This window comes from Lissotriton helveticus, chromosome 7, assembly GCF_964261635.1.
Source record: "Lissotriton helveticus chromosome 7, aLisHel1.1, whole genome shotgun sequence".
In the NCBI taxonomy this organism is placed as follows: Eukaryota; Metazoa; Chordata; class Amphibia; order Caudata; family Salamandridae; genus Lissotriton; species Lissotriton helveticus.
Genome location: NC_136068.1, coordinates 1,362,397,324 through 1,362,419,442, shown reverse-complemented (window position 1 = coordinate 1,362,419,442; position 22,119 = coordinate 1,362,397,324). Strand labels below are relative to the sequence as shown.

General features: G+C 43.7%; 1 protein-coding gene across 1 annotated transcript in view; it reads right to left on the bottom strand.

Moving 5' to 3' along the window:
* Positions 1-22,119, bottom strand: part of CFAP52 (cilia and flagella associated protein 52) — a 201,130-nt gene that overhangs the window by 76,343 nt on the left and 102,668 nt on the right. The window contains exons 5-6 of the mRNA XM_078650854.1: positions 15,620-15,719; positions 14,587-14,703 (exon numbers count right to left, since the gene is read on the bottom strand). Coding sequence (XP_078506980.1) covers positions 14,587-14,703; positions 15,620-15,719 — 217 coding nt within the window. The remainder of the gene's footprint in view (positions 1-14,586; positions 14,704-15,619; positions 15,720-22,119) is intronic.

The window sequence follows — 22,119 nt, the reverse complement described above, 5'->3', positions numbered from 1 at the left end:
GGCAGACGCCATAGTAACCCAGCTTGTCAAACTGTGCACATTATATGAATTATATATATAAAATGTCTTAACATAGCCTGGAACATGAGAAAATGCATCTAGTGAAGAATGTGCACTCTGAAAACGGTAGCAGAAGCGTCTGACTGCAGGAAAAAAGGAGGTGGGAACAGAGGCTCACCTTAGCTGAAAAGATTACATAGAACTGCTGGACACATGGAAACATTGGTCTTACTGGCTGCAGCAAACAGTAGTGATTGGAGAAAGCAAGGCTGCTAACCTAGGTTGTCGCTCTGCCGAGGTGCTGGAGAAGAACTCCATCAAACAGAGCAGTTGAGGAAGACATTGGCCTGGTAGAGTGCGTACTAGGGGCTGCTAGCAAAGCTGTTCAACTTGTGCATGGCAAAATATCGATCGGAGCAAAAGATCAATAATGCAACTGTTCGCCCGGACCCTGTTGGGTTTTAACTAATCGTACCTTAGTAATAAATTGATCAGATCTGCGAAAACCGAACTATCCCTTGTAAACAGAACATTTGAAACCGTTTCTATTATCAAGTGTATGGAAAAAACCATTTTGTTGATAGTGGTGGAGGCAAAGATGCAGTTGAATTTACAGGCTCGATCCGAAAGAAATTCCGGAGGCACGTTAAGTATGAATTCCAGAGTAACTCGAACCACCATAGAGTTATAGAGAACTGTATGAAAAGGCTAAAGAATCGAAAGATCTGAACCTAACTGACTCTAATAGAGGACTGTTAAAGCCAAGAAAAAGAAAATGACACCTTTCTAAGTCATCGTAGATCATTACTGAGGAAAAGTTGAAAGGATATCACATGAACTGCCCTATTACCACACTGAGATGTCTCGATGGTAATGGACGAACTGGCGGAGAAAAAACAATCTGAAATTTTCTTGAAGGATTGAGTTATATTTTTTGAGGAATAAAAAGATGTGATCCCATCTTGTCGGCATCTGGAGCCGCTGCCAGTTAAGGCACTAGTAGAATTGCATGAGGCAATCCTGAACTTGACAGCTAAATGAGAACAAACTGGAAGATCCTTTCTATTAAGAGTAAAAGGATGAATTCTAGCCGAACAATATCAGATACCGCAAAAACATTTGCGTTGGAGACCTTGTCCCTGTTATGGCGAACACTCCCTTGCAAACCGCAGGGATGTTTAGATAGGCGAACCAAAGGTAATCAGGGGCAGGCCACTGACCTCAAAGATGGCTGTTCCGAGTGATAAACCTGGCCGCTCCGAAAGAAAATAGATCCGGAGGTGGACACGTCTGAATTGATTCGCACTCCGACTGGAAAAAAAGGAGAAACTCAGTAAACCAGTCTTGGCGAAGCCATGAGGGGTGAAGAGGGACACTCAACACCACTCCATTTTGTTCTTTCGGAGAACTCTGGGACCCAAAGGTATCGGTGGAAAATGGAATCAGATTGAGATCAGTTGGACAAGAAACGCATTTCCCTGTAAATTCTTGTGGTGATGCCAACTTGAAAAGCACCAGAATGTGCTGTTCTTCTTGGTCGCGAAAAGACCAGATCTGGAAGCACCCTACTGACGAAATTTGAATCCACATTCCGTAGAGGAAAAACTCACTCGAGAGTGGAAATTGTCGTCCTGCTGAGAGTGCCTGCCAGACTGTGTCTTGTACCAGGAACGTGGAATCGCCAGAAAGTTGTGTGCGTTCTATCGCTCATGCACATAGATCACCGGCTTCCTGAGGCAACAAAGCTGATCTAGCCCTTTGTGTTTAGTGACATAGAGTACACCAGTTGTATTGTCTATGCGCCACAATACAGTTGTCTCCTCGAAATTATTGCGTAACAAAATTGGAGGGCAAGGAAGATGTCTCTTCGCTCAGCAGGATGATGTACCAAACCTCATATGAGGGCTCATTTCCCGAAGACCTTCAGCCCCTAAATAGTGCTCCCCAATTCCTGAGGGGTGTGTCCATGGTGATTGTGCAATTTGATACCTTTTTGAGGGAAAAAACACACCTTGTGTATAAATTTCTGTCTTGGATTCACCCAAGAAAAAACCTCTCGCATCGAGGAGGGATTGTAATGAGATCTTCAAATGAATCAGAGACGTGAAACCAATGTTTATGCAGTTGCTGTAGCATCGTTATCCTGTGCAGAAGGACACTCACTAATACTGGAGAAGTCTGGGTGTACTGGATTGCGTATTAAGAAGAGTGATCCTCTGTAAATAAACCTGTCTCAGAAATGATGAATGCGTATGTATTGCAGACACAGAACGGCTGCCAGAATCTACATAAGAATCACGTGGAGTGGACCGAGAGTCCTGACAAGATATGCCTGTGATATAACTTAGAGTATAGATTAACCACGTCCCGTGCTGTGGAAGCATTGTTACCTAAACCTTGACACTCTGGAGGTCGAGTGCACATGTTAGGTCTCTGGCAGTAACATTTGAAAAACTTTCTTGAGGTACAACCTTTGAAAAATGTTTGCGCAGAGATGACAAAAATCCAGCGCTACATATCTGACCAGCTAGTTGAAGAGGATCTGAGAGGAAAAAAACCTAACTCCTTATTAGATTCAGAACCACTCCGACGGTCCCTGATGTATCCATAAGTCAATTTGTAAATGACTTGCGCAGATGAGTTGAATGCGGTCACTATGACGGCGTAGCATACAGGAAATTGCCAAATTCTAGAGCATGCTCTTTTGACCTTACAATTAGAATTTTCCATAGATAAATCGCAGTGGTGACCAAATGAAATCTTAGAGATATGCCATCCTTATCCCACTTGGAATGGAGTCATGATGGGCTTTAAAGTAAGTCGTAGTGTCCTGGAAAAATGACTTCCTGTATACGATTTAGAGTCGAATCATACAGTTGCATATCAGGTACTGGGTGGAACTTCTTGGATTAAAATGCGAAAACTGTCCTCGGGCACCCCGAAAGAGTTGATCCCCGTACTGTGGAGAATCGAAGGCGCGGTATTGTCTGGTCAATATGATGGCCCAGAAGTAACAACTATAAAAAGGTACGGCCATTATCTCAGTATGGACTTGTGGGCGAGGAACTAAGGGTTCCTCCAACCTTAACTCCGCAACACGATACTGCAAAACTTGGAGATGTAATGTACACTGCACGGTGTTTTGTTGATGATTATCTTTTGTCCATCCTTTTTGTTAAAAAAAATTCTAGAAGCGCCAGTGTAGGGGTATTCAAGGATACGCACATTCTGTGCCCCCATGTTAAAATTGATCCTGTCCAGAGAGCTAAAAGATTGCCCGAGAGTCACCAGCGCCGATCTTTTGGATTAAGCAGAGCTCAAAATTTCTGTCAATACAATATAGAAAGAGAAAGAAACCGTCCGCCTCTATCCTGGTGACAAGGGCTTGACGAAAGCGCGTCACCGTTCCTTACATGAGGAGGGTAAATCCGTCAACATCCACCGGAGGATAGAAGAATAAAGAATCATGCAAGATCCCGTAACTTGCTGAAAGGAGGCTACGACTAATAAGTAGGGTAAAGTAACACTGTAATAAGCCCAACTGGACCAAGCGTCGACTAACCTGACCATGGACTGGGTCCAGCATCAGAGAGGTCAACAAGAAAACGTGACCCTCAGTGTCCGCAAAGGAAACTGTTGCAGACTTAAACTACTGTGGAGGTGACTGCTGACGCTGTCAGTCTACAAGTCCTCCGTAGACGTACTTCTTGCTGGTAACGAAAACTGATCCTTAACTTGGCCAACATTCCACATAAAACTCACCATCACTGAGGATGATTGATGAATCGAGTAGTTTGTCAACTTTGAAAGTCGTCGACGAGCCTGCTAGTGATTAAGAGAACTGTCGTCAATGGGCCAACTGTGTACGGACCTAAAGCCTGCGTGGCAACTGCCGATGTGCCCACTGTTAATGGCCCCAACTGCACTGTTTATAGGCCCACTGTTGATAGCCTAGAGATGTCAGGTCCAATGCCAATGGGCAAGTGCCGATGGATCACATGTGAGAAGGGCCACTGTCAGTGGCCCACTGCTATTGAGCCAACCGTCACTGGCGGAACTGCTTAAGGAGCAGAGCAGCGACTCATGAATGCATGTAAATATTTCCAAAGTGAAGCAACACTTCAGAGATTGCCATCAAGGTGGTCTGTGTAAAAGTCTATGCATGTTCTGGGTTCCTTGAGCCTCTTGTTGTGATCACAAATCGATCATGTGGTCATCAATATTTATTCCAACAAATACGCACTTGTACTCATCTGCATTTATTAACACCAGTAGTCCCAGTGTATGTGCAAGCCCACGATCTCCAGACTGAAAGTGCACTGCAGTTATTGCTAAAATACAATTTCTTAGCAAAAGTGTTAATAAATCTACATCTTTCGATATATGTCCAAATCATCTGAATGGGTTTAAACAGCGGCAGTTTCTGATGGGAGTAAGTATTACTGTTTTGACTATGTCAGCTGAATAGGCTCTCAAACGCCGACGAGACTCTTCACCGTCGATGACTGCTCTTCAGCGTCGACGAGGGACACACTGCTCCCTCGACGAGGCACCTCATCTCACCGTCGACGAGGCACCCCTCCGTCGACGAGGCTCCCCACCGTCGACAAGGCACCCTTCCGTCGACTAGGCACCCCTCTGTCGACGAGGCTCCTCACCGTCGACGAGGCACTCCTCCGTCGACGAGGCCCCTCACCGTCGACGGGGCTCCCCACAGTCGACGATTGCTCTTCAGCGTCGACGAGGCATCTCACCGTCGACGAGGTCCTTCACCGTCGACGAGGCACCCCCCCGTCGACGAGGCTCCCCACCGTCGACGATAGCTATTCAGCGTCAATGAGGGACACCCCTCACCGTCGACGAGGCTCGCCGTCAACGCGGCTCGCCGTCGACGGAGCTCCCTCGTCGTCGACGCAGCCCCCTCGTCGTGGACGAAAGGTTCCCGTCGACGATGCCACAATCACAGTCGACGTTGCTCGTCGTCGACCCGGCAAAACTCGTCGTCGAGGCTAGCATTGACGAGGCAAAATTGCATTCTGTGAAAAGGCTGTTGGTCAGCGAAGCTCTTTGTCGGCTGCGCAGCTTCCTGCGACTTACCACCAGTGCATTTGAGGGCTCTGTCAACAGGATCCTGTAGTCCTGTGACACCGTAGATCACCAGTGACGGCAGAGATTGCCGTCGTAGAATACCAAGAGCGTCTAGTCAGCAAGCTGGCATCTCCTCAGAAGAAAAATGCACAGAACGAGTCTAAACGCCTGAGAGTAAATCTCGTGGGCGTAGATGTGGGAGGCAGACTCGTAGCAGGCCAAAGACCCTTACCTTTGAAGCAACCTCAGCTGGTGAAGTAAAGCCATAAAAACATCGAAAATCCTCCCACATCAGAAGGGGGGTAGCCAAATCACAAGAACATCCCCTTCTATCCTACCATGTCAGCAACAGGCAGACAAAATGATCCATGGAAACGGCCTCAGCTTTCCACCAGTGACACAGGGTCAACAAATAGACTTCGTGTGAGAAGTATCACAAAATTTAATAGATATATATAATATAAATGAAGAAACTGAGCAGAGCTCAGGGAGACTCCCTGCACACGACGTGCGGTAAAAAATCTGACAGCCTGAGCCTCTGGGGGGAACCTTCTGGTGGGTGCTGTCGCCTGATTGGCTGCAGTTTGGGCTACACAAAAGGACAGGGATAGTCACTAATGTGGAAGTTTTTTCTTCTGTAGCTTGGCTACTTTACTTCCTGGTTTGTTTTTTATTGGTATTTACTATGTATTTATAGCATATTATTGCTTTTTATATACCGTGGGACTCCCACTCCGACGACGGGGAATGATTCAGGCATGTGAATCTATGAAAGACACCCCTAATACTGGAGAATTGATTTTCCCTCCTCGTCGTCTGTCAAAACCCCCCTCCACCCGCCCCATCGCCACACCGCTCATACCTGCACGGGCTGCTGCTGTATGCCTCTAATATGACATTTACTCCATAACCCACGTCCTGAACAGCTCCACAAAATTTGCCTTCACACAAACATCCTGCACTTTCATGAAGATGTTGCTCCTCATCCAAGCCCTTTATATTGCCTCAGTCAGTCAATGTGCATCAACTCAGAATCGATTCCATCATCTATAGGCTGGATACCTTACCAGATATCTCCCTCACTTGTGACTGTATATCTAATCATATCTTCTCCAACATGCAGAATTTATGTTACTTTAGAGACATCTCTATCACCTGCACGCTGGACATCTCATCAGATCTCCATTTACCAAGGTAGTACATCTCAGAGATCTCCATCACACATGCCCTCTACATCTCCTCAGTGAACTCATTCACCCAACAGCTGTTCATCTACTCAGCAATATCTTTAATCATCTTCCCAGGTGCACCATTGCAGTGATATTTGAAACCCATGCTTCATACATTTCTCTGAGATTTTTCCATGCTACACTTTGTACCCTCTTACCACATACCTACTTCATCATTGAATGTGTATATTTGCTGTTTTGGAATATTCCATGAACCACCTTCCATACAGCAAGACAGTAAAGGAAATATACTTACTTCTAATCCCACTTCTCCATTAAGGTATCTTTCCTGAATTCATAAACATTAGGATTTCTCTGCATAAGTGTAGGATTCCAGAAAACATTTCAATAAATGAAATATGTAAAATGTTCACCTTTTAGACAATGAAACACTATTTTAGCGTAATGAAATAGATATTGCGAAGCATTCACTTTAATTGTACCGAAAGCAAAGCAGGGAATGGACATATAGGCATCGCTGCCTACACAGGAACATTTTGACAGTGCTCAATTAGGACAGCCAAGCACTCCACTGTCCCAGAATGCAGTTTGTTAAGATGTGCAGATCGAAGTAAGGAAACCATTAAACTAAATTTCCGTTTATTTCTAGGCAGGTGGGTAAGGAGCTAGTTATTTTTAAAGTGGAGAACCATGGTGGACAACTAGGATTACCCGAAATATGATGCTCCATCATAGCATCTTTTTTGATACTGATGAAAGTAAAATAGAAAAGCAAGTTCATCCCTCTAAAGGGTGCTACATCAGGAAAATATGTATATGTATAATGTATGTATGTATAAAATATTTTATTACGCGCTCTGCTACTACAGAGTATCCTGGCGCGATATGTGAACTAAAACAGAGCCAAACCAAAGGGAGAAGAAAAGCAACTAGATACTGAGATTAAAAAGGTGGGTTTTTAACCCCTTCTTAAATTCTGTCAGTGTGGCTGAAGCTCGCAAAGAGAGCGGCAGGGCGTTCCAAGATCGAGCTGCTTGGACAGAAATAGACTGACCACCCAATCTCACATATCTGATTTTAGGCGTGAACATCAGAAGGAGATTAGCTGATCGGAGTGCACGGCGAGGGGTATAGAAAGTGAACCTCTTGTGCAAATATTGTGGTCCTTGTTGGTGCAGGGCGCGGAAGGCCTGAGATGTGAATTTGATCAAGTTGCACAGAGAGGCTTCACTTATTAAGTCAGTAAGGTGCTCTTCAGAGGACACTGCATAAATGTCAGACAGAGCACTTCTCAAAAAGGTCAACAGAGGCTGTTCTGACTCTTATGAGAAAAATACATATTTCTTCCGGAGCATATATTGCTGGCTTACTCATAAAACGATCCACTGCAGAATACTATCCATGTAGCTACAGTTTATTTCAAAGATGTGAAACCAATTTACACTAAATAAATCGTGATCTACATAGTCCACCTTTCTGAAGATAATCCCATAGCACTGTCTGAGGGATTATCTTCAAATTGTGCACGCTGCATCGCCGAGTTGGCGTTGCAGATAATGCAATATAAATGGTTTTATTTATTTACCTAACTCCGTTCCGCCGTATGCCGGAGTTTACTACCCCCACCCTGCCCCTCCCCGCCTGCCCCGCCCCACCGCAGCACTTCCTCGGTGAGCCACCACTGACTCCACACATGGGAAATATTTAAAGTCATGACGGACACTTTTTAAACCAATATTATCCAGAAAGATCAAAGGATCAATATCAATTTAGCAGGAAGTGTTGAGCAAACTTTCTGATTGACAAAATGACATCCCACCGTGAAAATCTGACAAGAATGTTGACCTCGAAGCTAGACACCCGGCATTTTGAGTGCCCTTTTCAGAATAAACATGAAAAACACTTTTGGGTTAAATTAGGATCTAAAAACTGCTGAGCTCCCTTCCGAGGTTGATGCATTGTCACTGAGGAAGCCCTTTAAGGCTGAAGTTCCTTAACTTAGGATGCTTCTAGTACAAAGGCATTACTGCTACAGGCATCTACTAGAGACCTTCTCAACGCTGAAAGCTGTCAATGCCAAAGGAGATGCAGGCACTGAGAAACAAGCATTTGCAATGCAATAGGTCTCGGATTAGGAAAGTTTGAGCTATTGGTATTGTAAATGACACATTTTTTATTTATGTGTTGGTATTGAAAATAGCGAAATTATTAGCTTTGTAATTTACAATGCCAATAGTTTTAACTTTCGCAAATGTGACACCTATCGCATTTGTAATGCAATATGTGTATTATTTACGTGACTAAGATGTATTGATATTACAAATAAAAATGGCTTTTATTATTTGTTTAATAATTAATACTTAAATAAAAGTTATTGTAATTTATAATGGCAATAGCTTAAACTTTTGTAAATAACTTTTGTGAAGATTATGTTCAGTGTATTTTATTGTGACGAAAATCCAAGAACAGAAGTAAAATATTAACATCTTTTTTGTGACATTTGTAATAAAGCTTGAAACATTGAGAGAACATATTTGAACCAGTTGTTGTTAAATGGTTGCACAGATTGATGCTGTGGTGGCGCTGAGTGATGTTGTGGTGGCGCAGAGTGATGTTGTGGTGGCGCAGAGTGATGTTGTGGTGGCGCAGAGTGATGTTGTGGTGGCGCTGAGTGATGTGGTGGTGCTGAGTGATGCTGGGGTGGCGCTGAGTGATGCTGGGGTGGCGCTGAGTGATGCTGGGGTGGCGCTGAGTGATGCTGGGGTGGCGCTGAGTGATGCTGGGGTGGCGCTGAGTGATGCTGGGGTGGTGCTGAGTGGTGCTGTGGTGATGCTTAGTGGTGCTGTGGTGGTGCTGAGTGGTGCTGAGTGGTGCTGTGGTGGTCCTGAGTGATGCTGTGGTGGTGCTGAGTGGTGCTGTGGTGTTGCGGAGTTGTGCTGTGGTGGTGCTGAGTGGTGCTGTGGTGGTGCTGAGTGGTGCTGTGGTGTTGCTGTGGTGGTGCTGAGTGGTGCTGTGGTGTTGCTGTGGTGGTGCTGAGTGGTGCTGTTGTGGTGCTGAGTGATGCTGTGGTGGTGCAGAGTGGTACTGTGGTGGTGCTGAGTGATAATGTGGTGGTGCAGAGTGGTACTGTGGTGGTGCTGAGTGATGTGGTGGTGCTGAGTGATGCTGTGGTGCTGAGTGATGCTGTGGTGGTGCTGAGTGATGCTGTGGTGGTGCTGTGGTGGTGCTGAGTGGTGCTGTGGTGGTGCTGAGTGGTGCTGTGGTGGTGCTGAGTGATGCTGGGGTGGCGCTGAGTGATGCTGTTGCGTTGAGTGATGCTGTGGCGTTGAGGGATGCTGTGCACTGAGTGGTGTTGTGGGATAGACGATACCTAAAAAACTAGGATCGGCCGATGAGAAACAAGCGACAGCCATCCCCCTCCAGGGTTCTTGGAAATCGTGCATGACTCAAGGCTGTGACTCCAACATTTCCTGCACTGCATGAAAAATCTCACAAGAAGATGCTAAATAAACCAGAGTCTTGTGTGTCATTGACAAAAACCCTTAGGGTAGGTAGCATATGTTCACAATGCAGTGTTTTTCTTGCACACTTCTTAGAATATGTAAGCATCGACTGCTGGTGGCTTTCCCAAGCATGTTTAAATAACATCTAACAATGACGATACCGGACTTAAAATGTGGGCGGGTGACATTCCTACCAGAATAAGAGGTGCATACATTGGGCTTCTAGGCCGGTTTTAGGAAGCAACTCAACTACTGGCAAGTATGTTCTTGCTGACTTCTCATCCTTGCCACTAGTGTTCCAAAAGAGCTCCTGGCTGACATGACCGAAGCCAGGTGGAATATTTAACTGTTAAACTGATGAGTTGTTACTGGAATAATTTAGGAGGTACTGGTGTTCAGCCCAGTAAAACACATTTATATTAAGAGGCCGTTAAATGGCAGTGCGGTATATAAATGCAAGTCAGTAACTAGCATTTTAATGGAAACCACGGCACGTCTGGCCGTAAGGAGGAAGAAGCAAGCTCGAGACTGAGACAGGAGGGATGCAGTCTCTGCGAAATCCATGCTGATTAGGTAAGCGGAATTTGTCAACTTTACTTTATCTTTAATCAGTTTACAAGCAACTGACAACTTCTTTGCGGGGAAAGGGGCTGTAATGATAATCCATGACAAGCAAATAGGGAGACATGACGGGGGTGGGGACACGGCGTGTGTAGGGGGACATGACGTCGGACACCGATGATGAACCCTAGGCTTTACAGGCAGTTGGGGTAGGCGGAGAATTAAACAGGCAGCCTGTTTGTGGTGGTGGGAGGGAGAGCACCCGGGGAGATGGAGCTTTGAAGCAGGAAGCACTGCGTTTGTTTAAAGTTATTTGATAAAAAATTGGAGGTGGGCGAGCCGTGCCCTGCAACGTTAAATCAAATCCAATGCAGCTAAAGGATTCTCCCTTTCTCTTGTGCGCCGCGGAGACGGAGAGCCACTGCTGCCTAGCATTACATATGTATACAAAATCGGGCGCCAGGCTGAAACAAGTGGCATGGTTTAACAAGTTAAAAAACAAGAACTACAGCAGGCAAAAGCAATAAAAGGATTTGTCAGTAAACAAGCAAAACTTGTGTCAAGGGAAAGACGTAACCCCTTAAACTCGCCATGATTTGATTTTTAAAAAACATTCTGATATGCGGAGAGGATGAAACTCTTCTGAAAGCACGAGAGCTCAGCCCAGAGAAAGCCAAAGCAGGAAGGCTGGAGAAGCGTGAGCGTGGGGGGGCGGGATGCGAGCGAGTGGGAGGCAAAGCGGCCGCAAAATGAAACGAGTCACAGCCTGGCGGCCGTGAAGTGTGAAGCAGTGGGCGGGGAAGCAGATCCCTTTGAAGCTCTCGGAGGTAGGAGCAAATGGTAAGGGGAGGGCAAGCTCCTGCACGAGGACGTGCACTTCTGGAAATCCGCTTTTGGTTTAGCTTTCTGGTTTCACCTCAATAGGTCTTCTGCGAGACCTAAAAATGTAAAAGCTTAGTGGGCTGCAAGCAACCGAGGGACCAGAGTGCGGTGTTGAGGGAAGGGGCAAAAAGAACTGGGGTATGACCCTTTAATGCACTAGACCAGTGCTCCCCGGCCCGAAGGTTTTAGAACAACAAACCCTTTGCGACCCACAGCAAACTTTAATAAATATGAGGCGGGCGATTTTTCTATGTTACTAAAGCATTGTGAGCTAGGATACTGTCATTTACAAACAATACATTGAAATGGCCACGAATTTTCCACACATTTTTTACTGATAAAACCCTGTTGTACACAAATGATAATGTGGAAGTCGGCTTTCAGTGAATATTTATCATTTATGCATCACCAAGTAAAGCTTCTTGATTCTTTGTTTCCATCACACTTCAGAATTGCAAAAAATGTGCTTCATTTTTGATTTACTAACTGCTGAATGTGTACAGTTAATGTGCAGGTGTTTCCATTTTGTAATGTGTTACAAAAAAATAACATCCTACAGCCTTGCTTTTCACACTTCCTGTACCACAGAAATTGACATGTAATTGACTTCACTATTCTTTCTCTGACTGCAAAGTGGGAGGAGGTTTTAAACACCAATCCCCATGTTAAAATAATAAACAGCCATTTGTCAGAAGACATAACCTGACATTTGACATCTGTCTTTGAAGTGCAACAACGGACAAGAAAAACACAGAATTTAAAGGCATCTTCATTTATTGCTTGGACTTTCGCAACACACCACAAATCGGCTCGCGGCCCTCAATTTGGGAAACACTGTACTAGACCCACCCTAGACTGGACAGGTAACAGAGAATATTTTAGTACAAAAAGGGCTTATTAAACTATCCCTCATATACTGTTCGATGCTAGAATGCACTTGTGCATACACTACTCAGTAAGAGGAGTCAGAAGGAAAGCGCATCTCAGATGATTATTTTAGACATTTCTTTAGAGAAGTAAATTAAATCATCCCAGCTGCAACAACGAAACCAAGCAGAGTCCATTCTGTGTCCTTGTTACTGTCTACCTCCCATTGACGGTGAAGACAGAATCCTTTACATCTAACACCACAAACCTGAGTGACAGTACATGAATATGGAAAACTCGACACAAGATTCAGCAGTCACCAGAGACAGAAATCCCGGTCAGTCACTAACCCTGGCAAAAGTACACATTGAAAAGCACCTCTGTAGATTGAAAAGAGAGTGAGGGAAAAAAGTGTATGAGTGGAAACACAAAAATATATGTTGCTTGGAGGAAAAAAGAATCAAAACAAAGACAGACACTACAATATTGAATGGAGTTAAAAACTCCTCATAAGACTACTTTCTGAACATAGTTACAGATGAAATAGTCCAGAGGCCAGGGTTCGGGGCCTACAGTTATAGAGAAAAATAATTACCTTGCAGTCATTGGGTGTGTTCTGGGATAGTAGAACTTTGGGTCTGGATCACAAAACATTTTTGACTGGCACCATTTCATGTCCGTGGTAGTATGTTAAGGCATTGCTTGTTCCAAATATCTTTTCCTCCATATTACGAAAAAAGGATTCTAGAGGTGGTGATGTGTGACAAGAACGTGTGGGCATATTTCTTGTGTGGCATCTTCTTGTAGTAGTGAATTGTTTATGCTGCTGTGTTTTTGTGCATTACGAAAATGTGATTTTGTTGTGCTGTATTGTGGTTGTTGTGCTTCTGTTTTGACTGTTTTCTTGTGATGTGATCTGCTATACTTTAATTATGTTGTTATGTTACTTTGTGGAAGTCATTTTGTTGTGTTCTGTTGATTACTTTAGATATGTTAACACATGCTGTCACACTTTCTCCCAAAAACAGCACATGCCTTGAAGGTTCCTGTGACAAGAGGCCATTTGCCACCGTCTAAGGTAGTGAAAATGTGGTGCTCTAGCTCCTCAACTGTTAAGACACCAGTCACCCCAAAATTGTAGCAGAGACTGTGGGCCTTATTTAGAGTGTGGTAGATAGGATACAGCGTTGAATATCCCATATGCTGTGTTATAAATATCATGTGCTAAAATCCACTTGTAATATGGTGGGTGGAAAATCCACGAATTTTGTGACAGATTATACCATCCTCTAAACGTAGCTCTCCCAGTGCTCACTTTATGTGATGCGCTTCTCAGATTCTTTATTCTCTTGTGCAAGCATTGAGCGTGTGTGCACCATTTGCCACATTGTTTTATCATTATTTGGAGACAATTAACAGCAGCTTAAAATACATATAAAAACATGTACAGAGATTCTCTTGGTTGCCCTGTGCTTTGTATACCATGAAGATTGAAAACAATGACACAGCAGCATGGGAACAGTGATATACCAGATTGGGAACAGTGAAATGTGAACATCACAACAATGAGGCGAAAGCACAGGAAAAAGGCACCACAAACACTGAAACAATTAAATATAAGTATGGGATACAAGAAAGCCACGCATGGGAACAGTGAAAATCGAGAATTGGAATAGTGATAGGCAGGCTTGGTGAAATAGTGAGTAAGCCAACCAAAATTGTCCAGGAACATAAAAACAATGCCATTTAAGTGTAGGAACAATAGAACATGCGTACAAGAACAACGGCACAGGGCGAGGAAAAGTATGGCACTGAGCCATGAGAACAATGTCTCAAGGGAACAATGACACCAAACGTGGGGAGAAAGATACAGAGGAAAGGCTAAAAAAAACACAGGGGCATGACTAAAATTATGCAGGACTATCGGACTAGTATCAGGGGAGGATGGGAATAATGACATGCACATTTGAAGACAATGGTATAGGGGCATGAGAACAATGACACAGGAGTATGGGAAAGATGCCATAGGGTATGGGGACAATGACACTTGAGAATGGAAACATTTTCATTGAAGCATGGAAACAATGTCACTGGAGCATGGGAACAAATAACATGGGAGCATGGGAAAGATGCCATAGGGGTATGGGAACACTAACACTGGAGCTTGGGAATGATGACACTGAAGCATGGAAACAATATCACTGGGACATGGGACCAATGACACTGGACCATGGGAACAATGACACTGGACAATGGGAACAATGACACTGGGCCATGGGAACAATGACACTGGGCCATGGGAACAATGACACTGGGTCATGGGAACAATGACACTGGGTCATGGGAACAATGGCAGAGGATCATGGGAAGAATGACATGGGAGCATAGGAACAATGTCACTGGTGCATGGAAACAATGACACAGGAGAAAGAGACAATGCATTTGACCACAGGATCTCATTTCGACTTTCAACAAAACCACCTCCTCCAACTCACCAGGCTGAACTTGTCCTTCGGTGGCCCGCAGCTGTTCAGTAGTTTGTTCTGCACATTGATCGTCAGTATGTCACCAGTGGTGGTACCACAGTAGAAAAGTTTGTCATCCTCTGCGACCTACAGTAGAAAGGTTTGCTGTACTATTAGTGCACATCCATCCTATGTGCTACACATAGGTACTATAGGATAAGAAGGAAAAGGGCCTGGAGCTCTGTGACTGCACAGGTCTAATGGCATTGATGTACTACGTAAGATACATTTTACAGAATGCTACAGATGTTGTGCCATGTCTGGAACAGCTGTGCCTGCATGCATTTGGGCGACTGTATGACAGGGTGGAAAAGCTGACTGATAAGGAACATCTTGTTTCTAAGGTAGCAGTTGTAAGCACTAACTGAGAAGGTAAAAAAGGTGCATCTGAATTATCTGGCATCTGTAAAGTGTAGGAAATTGTGCACTGCCCAGGTTATGGAGGACCAGTTTGAAATAGCTATTGATTTTTATGGTCATCCCATTACTGGCAAACAGTGAGCAGTGCTTCGAAAAGAGCATATGATCCAGGCACTAAAACCGAGTTTCTTCTACTGCAAATGCTCATAAGCAGGATACTCCATTAGAGTATGCCATACTGCAAACGGAGGTGCTGAAACGAAAGATCTGAGGATCATCAGCCTGTTCCTATAGATCCAACCCGTTTCCCCCTCTGAAGAGCCAGTTTGGACAGTGGACTACTGTTGTAGGTAAAATAAATCCAAATGTAGCCAAGTGGTAAGTCACAACAAGGTGGTTTATTGTTCCAGTTACAGAAAACCTGAAGATGGTAAATAAGATGGTAAGTAAATAGCTGATAACCCCACCAGGAGCAGCTCCCTGCTGCTCAGCCTGCACACACCAAATGACACTCCCCACAACATCAGTCACCCATGCATTCCGTAACATCACCAAACATTCCAACACTCATCCTGGCTAAGCAGTAGGGAAGATGTGACTGAGAGGAAGGAGAGGCAACAATAAAGTCACAACAACTACTTACTGCAATACAAGTGACAAGTCTTTTCAGCTGGCCGGTCTTGCACTCAGTGCCCCACATTTTCCTGTTCGGCAGGTCCAGCTCCCAGACACGTAGAGTGCCACTGCAGAGACAAAGAGAAAGGAGCTTAAGGACCACATCAACCCCTGATACATCCATGAAGATGTTTTGTTGCGGGTGCCTCTAAGTATCAAGCAGCATAGACTACCAATGCAGACAGGAGGAGCACAAAACATGAGCATCAAAAGAAATTATTTACAGCCAGTGGTGGTGAGTGAGGGTTGGAAATATTGAAGGTGGTGGCTGATGGCCTTTGAAAGTAGTTGAGTGTAATTGCCCGCTCCACATCAGTGTAATTAAGCATACCCGACTTCCTTCGGGGGAGGTTGTTCAGGCCAGGGTGGTTCTATGCCAAGAAAAGTTTGAAGAAAAGTGGGCTAAATATTACATTTTGCCACACAGTTTAAATATAAATGTGCTGAAGAGCAAAGGACCCTAAGGAGAACTCATGGGATAGGCCAGTCATTTAATGGAAGGTCAGGCAAGCCTGAAACTCTCAACGACTGATAGAGGATCATCAGTCTATGAAACCTTTGTGCAAATGGTGCATTTTTCAGAATGATTTAAAAAGCATTGGTGATGCAGACAGTCCAGAAAATACAATTTCACAGTATCCCTCATGTTCCATTACGTTTATATAGATGTCTTTGTTAATTTTCAATCCTACTTCAGTGAAACGATTATCAAGCATATGTTATGACTGACTATCCCCTTAGAAGGACCTTGATATAAAAATAAATCCATGCAAACTCAGGCAGTGCAGAGCATGGAACAATTGTACAGGATTATATAGCAGTGTTGTCACCGAGGTTACATAAACCTGACAGGTAGACAGGTTACACCAGTCTTACAGACTAGTGTTTCAAACAGCAGTAGTGGTTATCACTCAGATATCAGCTTTAAATATACTTTGTTATGCAATCATTTTGTCCACAAACGTCAGCTTTTCTGCTTATGAACATAGAACATTTTGATCTTTAATACACATATTTTATTTTAAAAAATATACTAATTTCCAACAAAGAAAAGCTTCTCTTTTTCAAATAATTCTTTCCCTGAATACCAGAGTTTCGTTTTCGTGAATACACGTTGGGTGCCAAAACATAAATTTGTCATGTCCAGCAAGTAGTCGCGTGCACTAGTGTCACACAAAGATAGATTCTTTCATGCACATCCATGTATACCCATTTCATGCTTGAGAAATCCAAAATAAGCACATATTAGTCACGAATAGGCCAGGGCCAGCAAAGACTTCCACAATGTCCCAGTTATCACCATTGTGCTAGAGTCCTCAGTGGGGCTGGGTTTCATCATGCCATGAATGCTCACAAGCTGCCAAGAATGACTACCATTTTGCCAGGGTATGTATTAAATTACTGTTTACACCATCATTCCATGGATGTTCACAACATGCCAGGAAACACCAGAAGTACACCAGAGTCAATATTATACCAGGTTTAGGTGTCATCATGGATGCCAATATAAGCATGGTATTACCAGTAGTGTACCACTAGACATACTAGAGATGGGTGTGTCAAGAAAGGCACAATATACAAACAAATTTCACAAGTATGCCAACATTAAACTAGGGGTCAGCACCATGTGGTGAGGGTTCACAATATGCCTGGAAATTCTACTGGTATACTAAAAACACTCTCTATTTTGTCAGGGCTAGTATTACAGAAGGGGTGGGCATCATGATGCAATCAATGTCCACAATATACTTAGTATCACCAACAGTGTGACAGATCTCGCATTATACCAAATGTGTGGGCACCCCTATGCTAAAGCTGTCCAGATTATTTAACAACATACTACCATTAAAAGGGCCTTAAAAAACTTCCTATTCAAAATATGCTTAGATTAAGATCTATCTAGAACTGGTTATTTGCACTCACTGTCAGACTGACTAGCCACGCTTGTTCTGTTGCTGCTCTTAAAAAACCTTTCTTACTGCACATCTTTTACCTTTAAATGAACATGCCTATCTCAGCCTGAGCCTCATCTATTATCACTACTGTTACATGTAGGTTTTTAAAACATAGTAAAGTACAGGTATGCCATGAGATCCAGTTGCACTATATAACAATGACAAATAAATAATTATGCCAGCATTTAAACTAGGGGTAGGAACCATGTGACGGATTCCCGCAACATGCCAGAAAATACACCTTTATGCCACAATCAGCTTTTTAAGAGTGGCGCATCACCATGCCACTGATGACCACAATATACCAATTGTTATCACCATTAGGCTAGGTCATTTCTATACCAAAAGTGGATAGTTGTAGTACAATCATGCCATCAATTCCCATAATATTACAAATATTATCCCTATTATGCCAGGTCCAACATTTTACTTGTGTGGCCACCTTCACTTAAACACCCACAATATATGAAGAATTAACTTGTTTTTCACATTCAGAAGTTTATCAGGATTGGGCACCATCATGTCACGGATGGCCATAAAATATTTCAAATCCTACCCTGAAAGCTGTCACTGTAACCCATGTTGCAAATGACAATGATAGAGCATGATTTGTTTACCTTAAAGTCCATTGTAGCATAGTTCAATGTCTCCTTAAACTCTTGCACCACCAATGGTGCCCAGTTCTACGCACCCTTCTCCCTCAGTCAGACCAATGCAGGTATCATCACAAATCTCTTTATGCCACTACCTTAACACAGGCCAACCAGAATTGCCTGCCTGTCTATCTATCCTCAGCCCATCAAAGCACTCTAAGATAACCCTTCCAGTTCTACAGTGCACCTTTGCTTCTGGCTGCTAACTCGACGAGTGGAGATCAGACAAGGCTAATCATGCAAGCATTTCAGCAAATATTCAATATTTGGATGTTGATTCACTCCTCCTGATAGAAACATGGCACATATATCTTCCTCAATCGACCATGGATAACCCTACCTTCCCTGGAATTGAATCCCGAGGCTGGACTGTGACCAAACATATGGGTAGTGACTTTTATACACAAGGCTTTGATGCCTACTCTTATTTCTCTAACTTCCGTCTAGTCAGTGACAGTGTCTAATTATAGACCCATCACCCTCCCATGCCAGCTAAAATTGATTTACCACTCCGAGAAATAAGATCTCATCTTCAGACCACCTTAGGAAACACATAACTACCCAGCCTCTCTCCTATGCTGTAATGTTTCTGCCTAGAAGACATTCATGTACAATGGGAGAACTAATCAGATATCACAGCACCTAACCTTGCCTTATTTTTGTCTGACCATAGTTATATCCTATATTGGGTCGACACGCCTCATGACAAGGACAGAACCCTGGCCATATTAATTTTCAAACAGGACTGTCTTTGTGGCAGACCCTATAATTGTTGACTTGTCTGACCATCTAAGAATCCATTTGTTGTCAAGAAGCCACTCACTCATTCTCTCAGCAAATAAAAACAAGGCTTAGAAAAGGAATAAGGCGATACAAAAGGGGATGATGGACGGAGCGTTTGAGCAAATCAAACACTCACCCCCAGTCAACTGACCCGGGTTTAATCCATCACCATTCTTTAGCTCACTCTGCCACGCCAGTTCAGACATGGCCATATGCAAATCAGTCTGACCCTGTGCCTCATGGCAACAGTCCAGCCCGAACTGCCAAGCCATGTCTTCCCTGGACCCAGAAACAAGCATCCTGGGACCGGTTTTGGATTCATAATCCTCATCAGCCAGGCTATCTTGAATCCAGTGGCAAAGTGAGCAAGGGACTCATGTCTGAGCATACCCTGCCAACTTGGGGCGAACAAAACAATACAAAAGGGGATGATGGACGGAGCGTTTGAGCAAATCAAACACTCACCTCCAGTCAACTGATCTGGGTTTAATCCATCACCATTCTTTAGCTCACTCTGCCACCCCAGTTCATACATGGCCATATGCAAATCAGTCTGACCCTGTGCCTCATGGGAAGAGTCCAGCCCGAACTGCCAAGCCATGTCTTCCCTGGACCGGAAGCAAGCATCCTGGGACCGGTTTCGGATTAATAATCCTCATCAGCCAGGCTATCTTGAATCCAGTGGCAAAGTGAGCTAAGTGAGTTAGAAAAGGAATAAACAGAGACTCTTCTAATGTTCCTTCAGAGCACCTATGGCCTTTTCAAAAGGAATTTGAATGCCATTATAGTTTTCGATATGGTAATTTTAAGAAAGTGATTAGAATGAAGACATTCTGGCGATACAAAGGCAATATTGTTACTCATAGCATCCTATTTAGGCTTTCTATGAAAAACTGTCTATGGAGACATAGGGACAGATGTGAAACTAAAAGCTGTGACAACAAATCATGTAAACATGTTCTGTAGAATGGCTCTCAACTTCTTGTTGGTCATGTCTGAAAAGCAGTCAGATTACAACATATTTACCAGGTCATCCAAAATGACTGAGCAGTTGCAGAAGAGGAACTTGTCACTCTGTTATCTATGACAACATGAGAACAAAATCTGCCACAATTAATAGGATCTTCAACCTCCACTGAAGGCTATTTTGGCAGCATATAGGAATGAGGACAAAAACAAGAACCAAGCCTGGCAACAGCAATGGTACAGAGAGTACAAATATTGCTATCAGCACAAATATTGACATGAACCATATCCTTGTCCTCAAACATTGTAAGACTAGAGTAAAAATAGGAATTTATCCTAGTCATACAAATTAGAGTTTGGCTGGATTTAGATATTTTAAACAAGTTGATATTTTTTGTGTATTCATTCTTATAACGTCTTTATTTTACCCTGTAAATTTGTAATTATTATTTTGTAGTATGTTTTTTTAAACTATACTTTCACATGTATTTAGTCAAATATCAGACTCAAGAAAAAAGGCCGGAAAGGCAATAGAGCTCACATATGGCCCAGAAATAGGAGTTTTATTAAACATTCTCTTTCTTTGCCATTAAATGCGAGAGACGAAAAGTGTGACAGGAGACTACATTTCCAGTCCAGGAAGTTGTAACCACTGATGCTTCCATGTAACCATTTGATTAACATGCCTGGCCGGTTGGAAAGGAGCTAAGTAGCAGCCCTGTTCTAAAAAGAACCTCTTTCAAAAAGATCACCAGATCACAAATCTCACCAAGCCTCAGATCTTCACTTGGAATCATTGAGATTTTGTAGTAAAATACTGTGGCTGAGATAATCTACCCGCAATAACAGAGCATACACTAGATTCAACACGTAGAACAGTACTAGATCTCTGTGAATTTTAACTGCCATTCATCTGAGAGGGGTTCTTTATTCGAAGAATATTAAAAAAAAAGATGGTCAGGTGTTGAACGCCAATTCAGAGCCCAGTATCCAGTTTTCTCTTTATCGTACGTCGCTCGAAAGATTGAGAGCTGAAGCTACCCTTCAAAGGAAAATATTTTTGACGGCTACAGATGAAGCAGGACCATGATCTGGAAGGGTGTTATGCCCATCCTCAGCAGTCAGGGATGATAAAGAAGCCCTCCAATACCTTTGAGGGAAGTTAGCCAAATCCTGCTCAGCCTTGTAGCACATTCGGCCGACAATGAATGGACTGAAGGTCTTGGAGACAGGCTTCAACACTGTAACAACCTCTTTGGGAGTGATAAGTACCCTATGATGCATGCTTTTTGTTTTTGTAACTGAATGCATTCCCTTCCTTGAGATAGTCAACAGAACACGCCCCTCTACGTCTCAAGCTTTGACGGCAATGATAACTTCTATTTCCAAAGGAAGCTTCAACCCCAGATATAGGCATCTTGGTAATAAAAGAGCCTCATAGCACGTGCAAGGACCCTGACAGCAAGAGGAAAGGCCTTTATGGCAAGCTCTAGGTCCCATAGGCTGCAAAATTATGAAGGTGATCTAAAGCACCATTAGGTTTCAGTTAACTCATCAGTCCACCTCAGAATTACACCAGCTCCCACTGGCGACTCCTCCGCCAAGGAGGAGGAGCGTCGCCCCACTGCTCATTGAGTAGTGGAAAAGTAAATGATAATTATCATTTTATTTCTAATTGCAGCTCCAGCCAGGTCGAATTGGGCGGGGATGGGCCCCTGCCGTCAGAGGGAGCAGGAGTGGTTTGCAAATAACACCTTGGAAACAGCCATGCACACTGGGCATGTTCTCCATTGGGCTGTGCAACTCAGTAGAGAACATGCCCAGCCTCCCAGGTACTGCCTGAGCGGCTGAACAGGACAGGAGCCTGGGTGCTTCTGGTGCAGCAGAGAAGAAGATGGAGGAGAGACGTGCTACAGTGAGAAAAAAAAGGTACGTTTCTTTTTCCAGGCCTTCCCCCGCACCCAACCGGCCCCTTTCTAAGGCAGCCACCACTACTAGCTCCCAAATACCCTCTGTAGCTACAATAATCCATTCCCCACCCACCAGGTGTCTGTGCCTAAATCTGTATGGTGAACCCAGCAAGTTTAAAGAAACTGGGAAAAGCTTTGGGA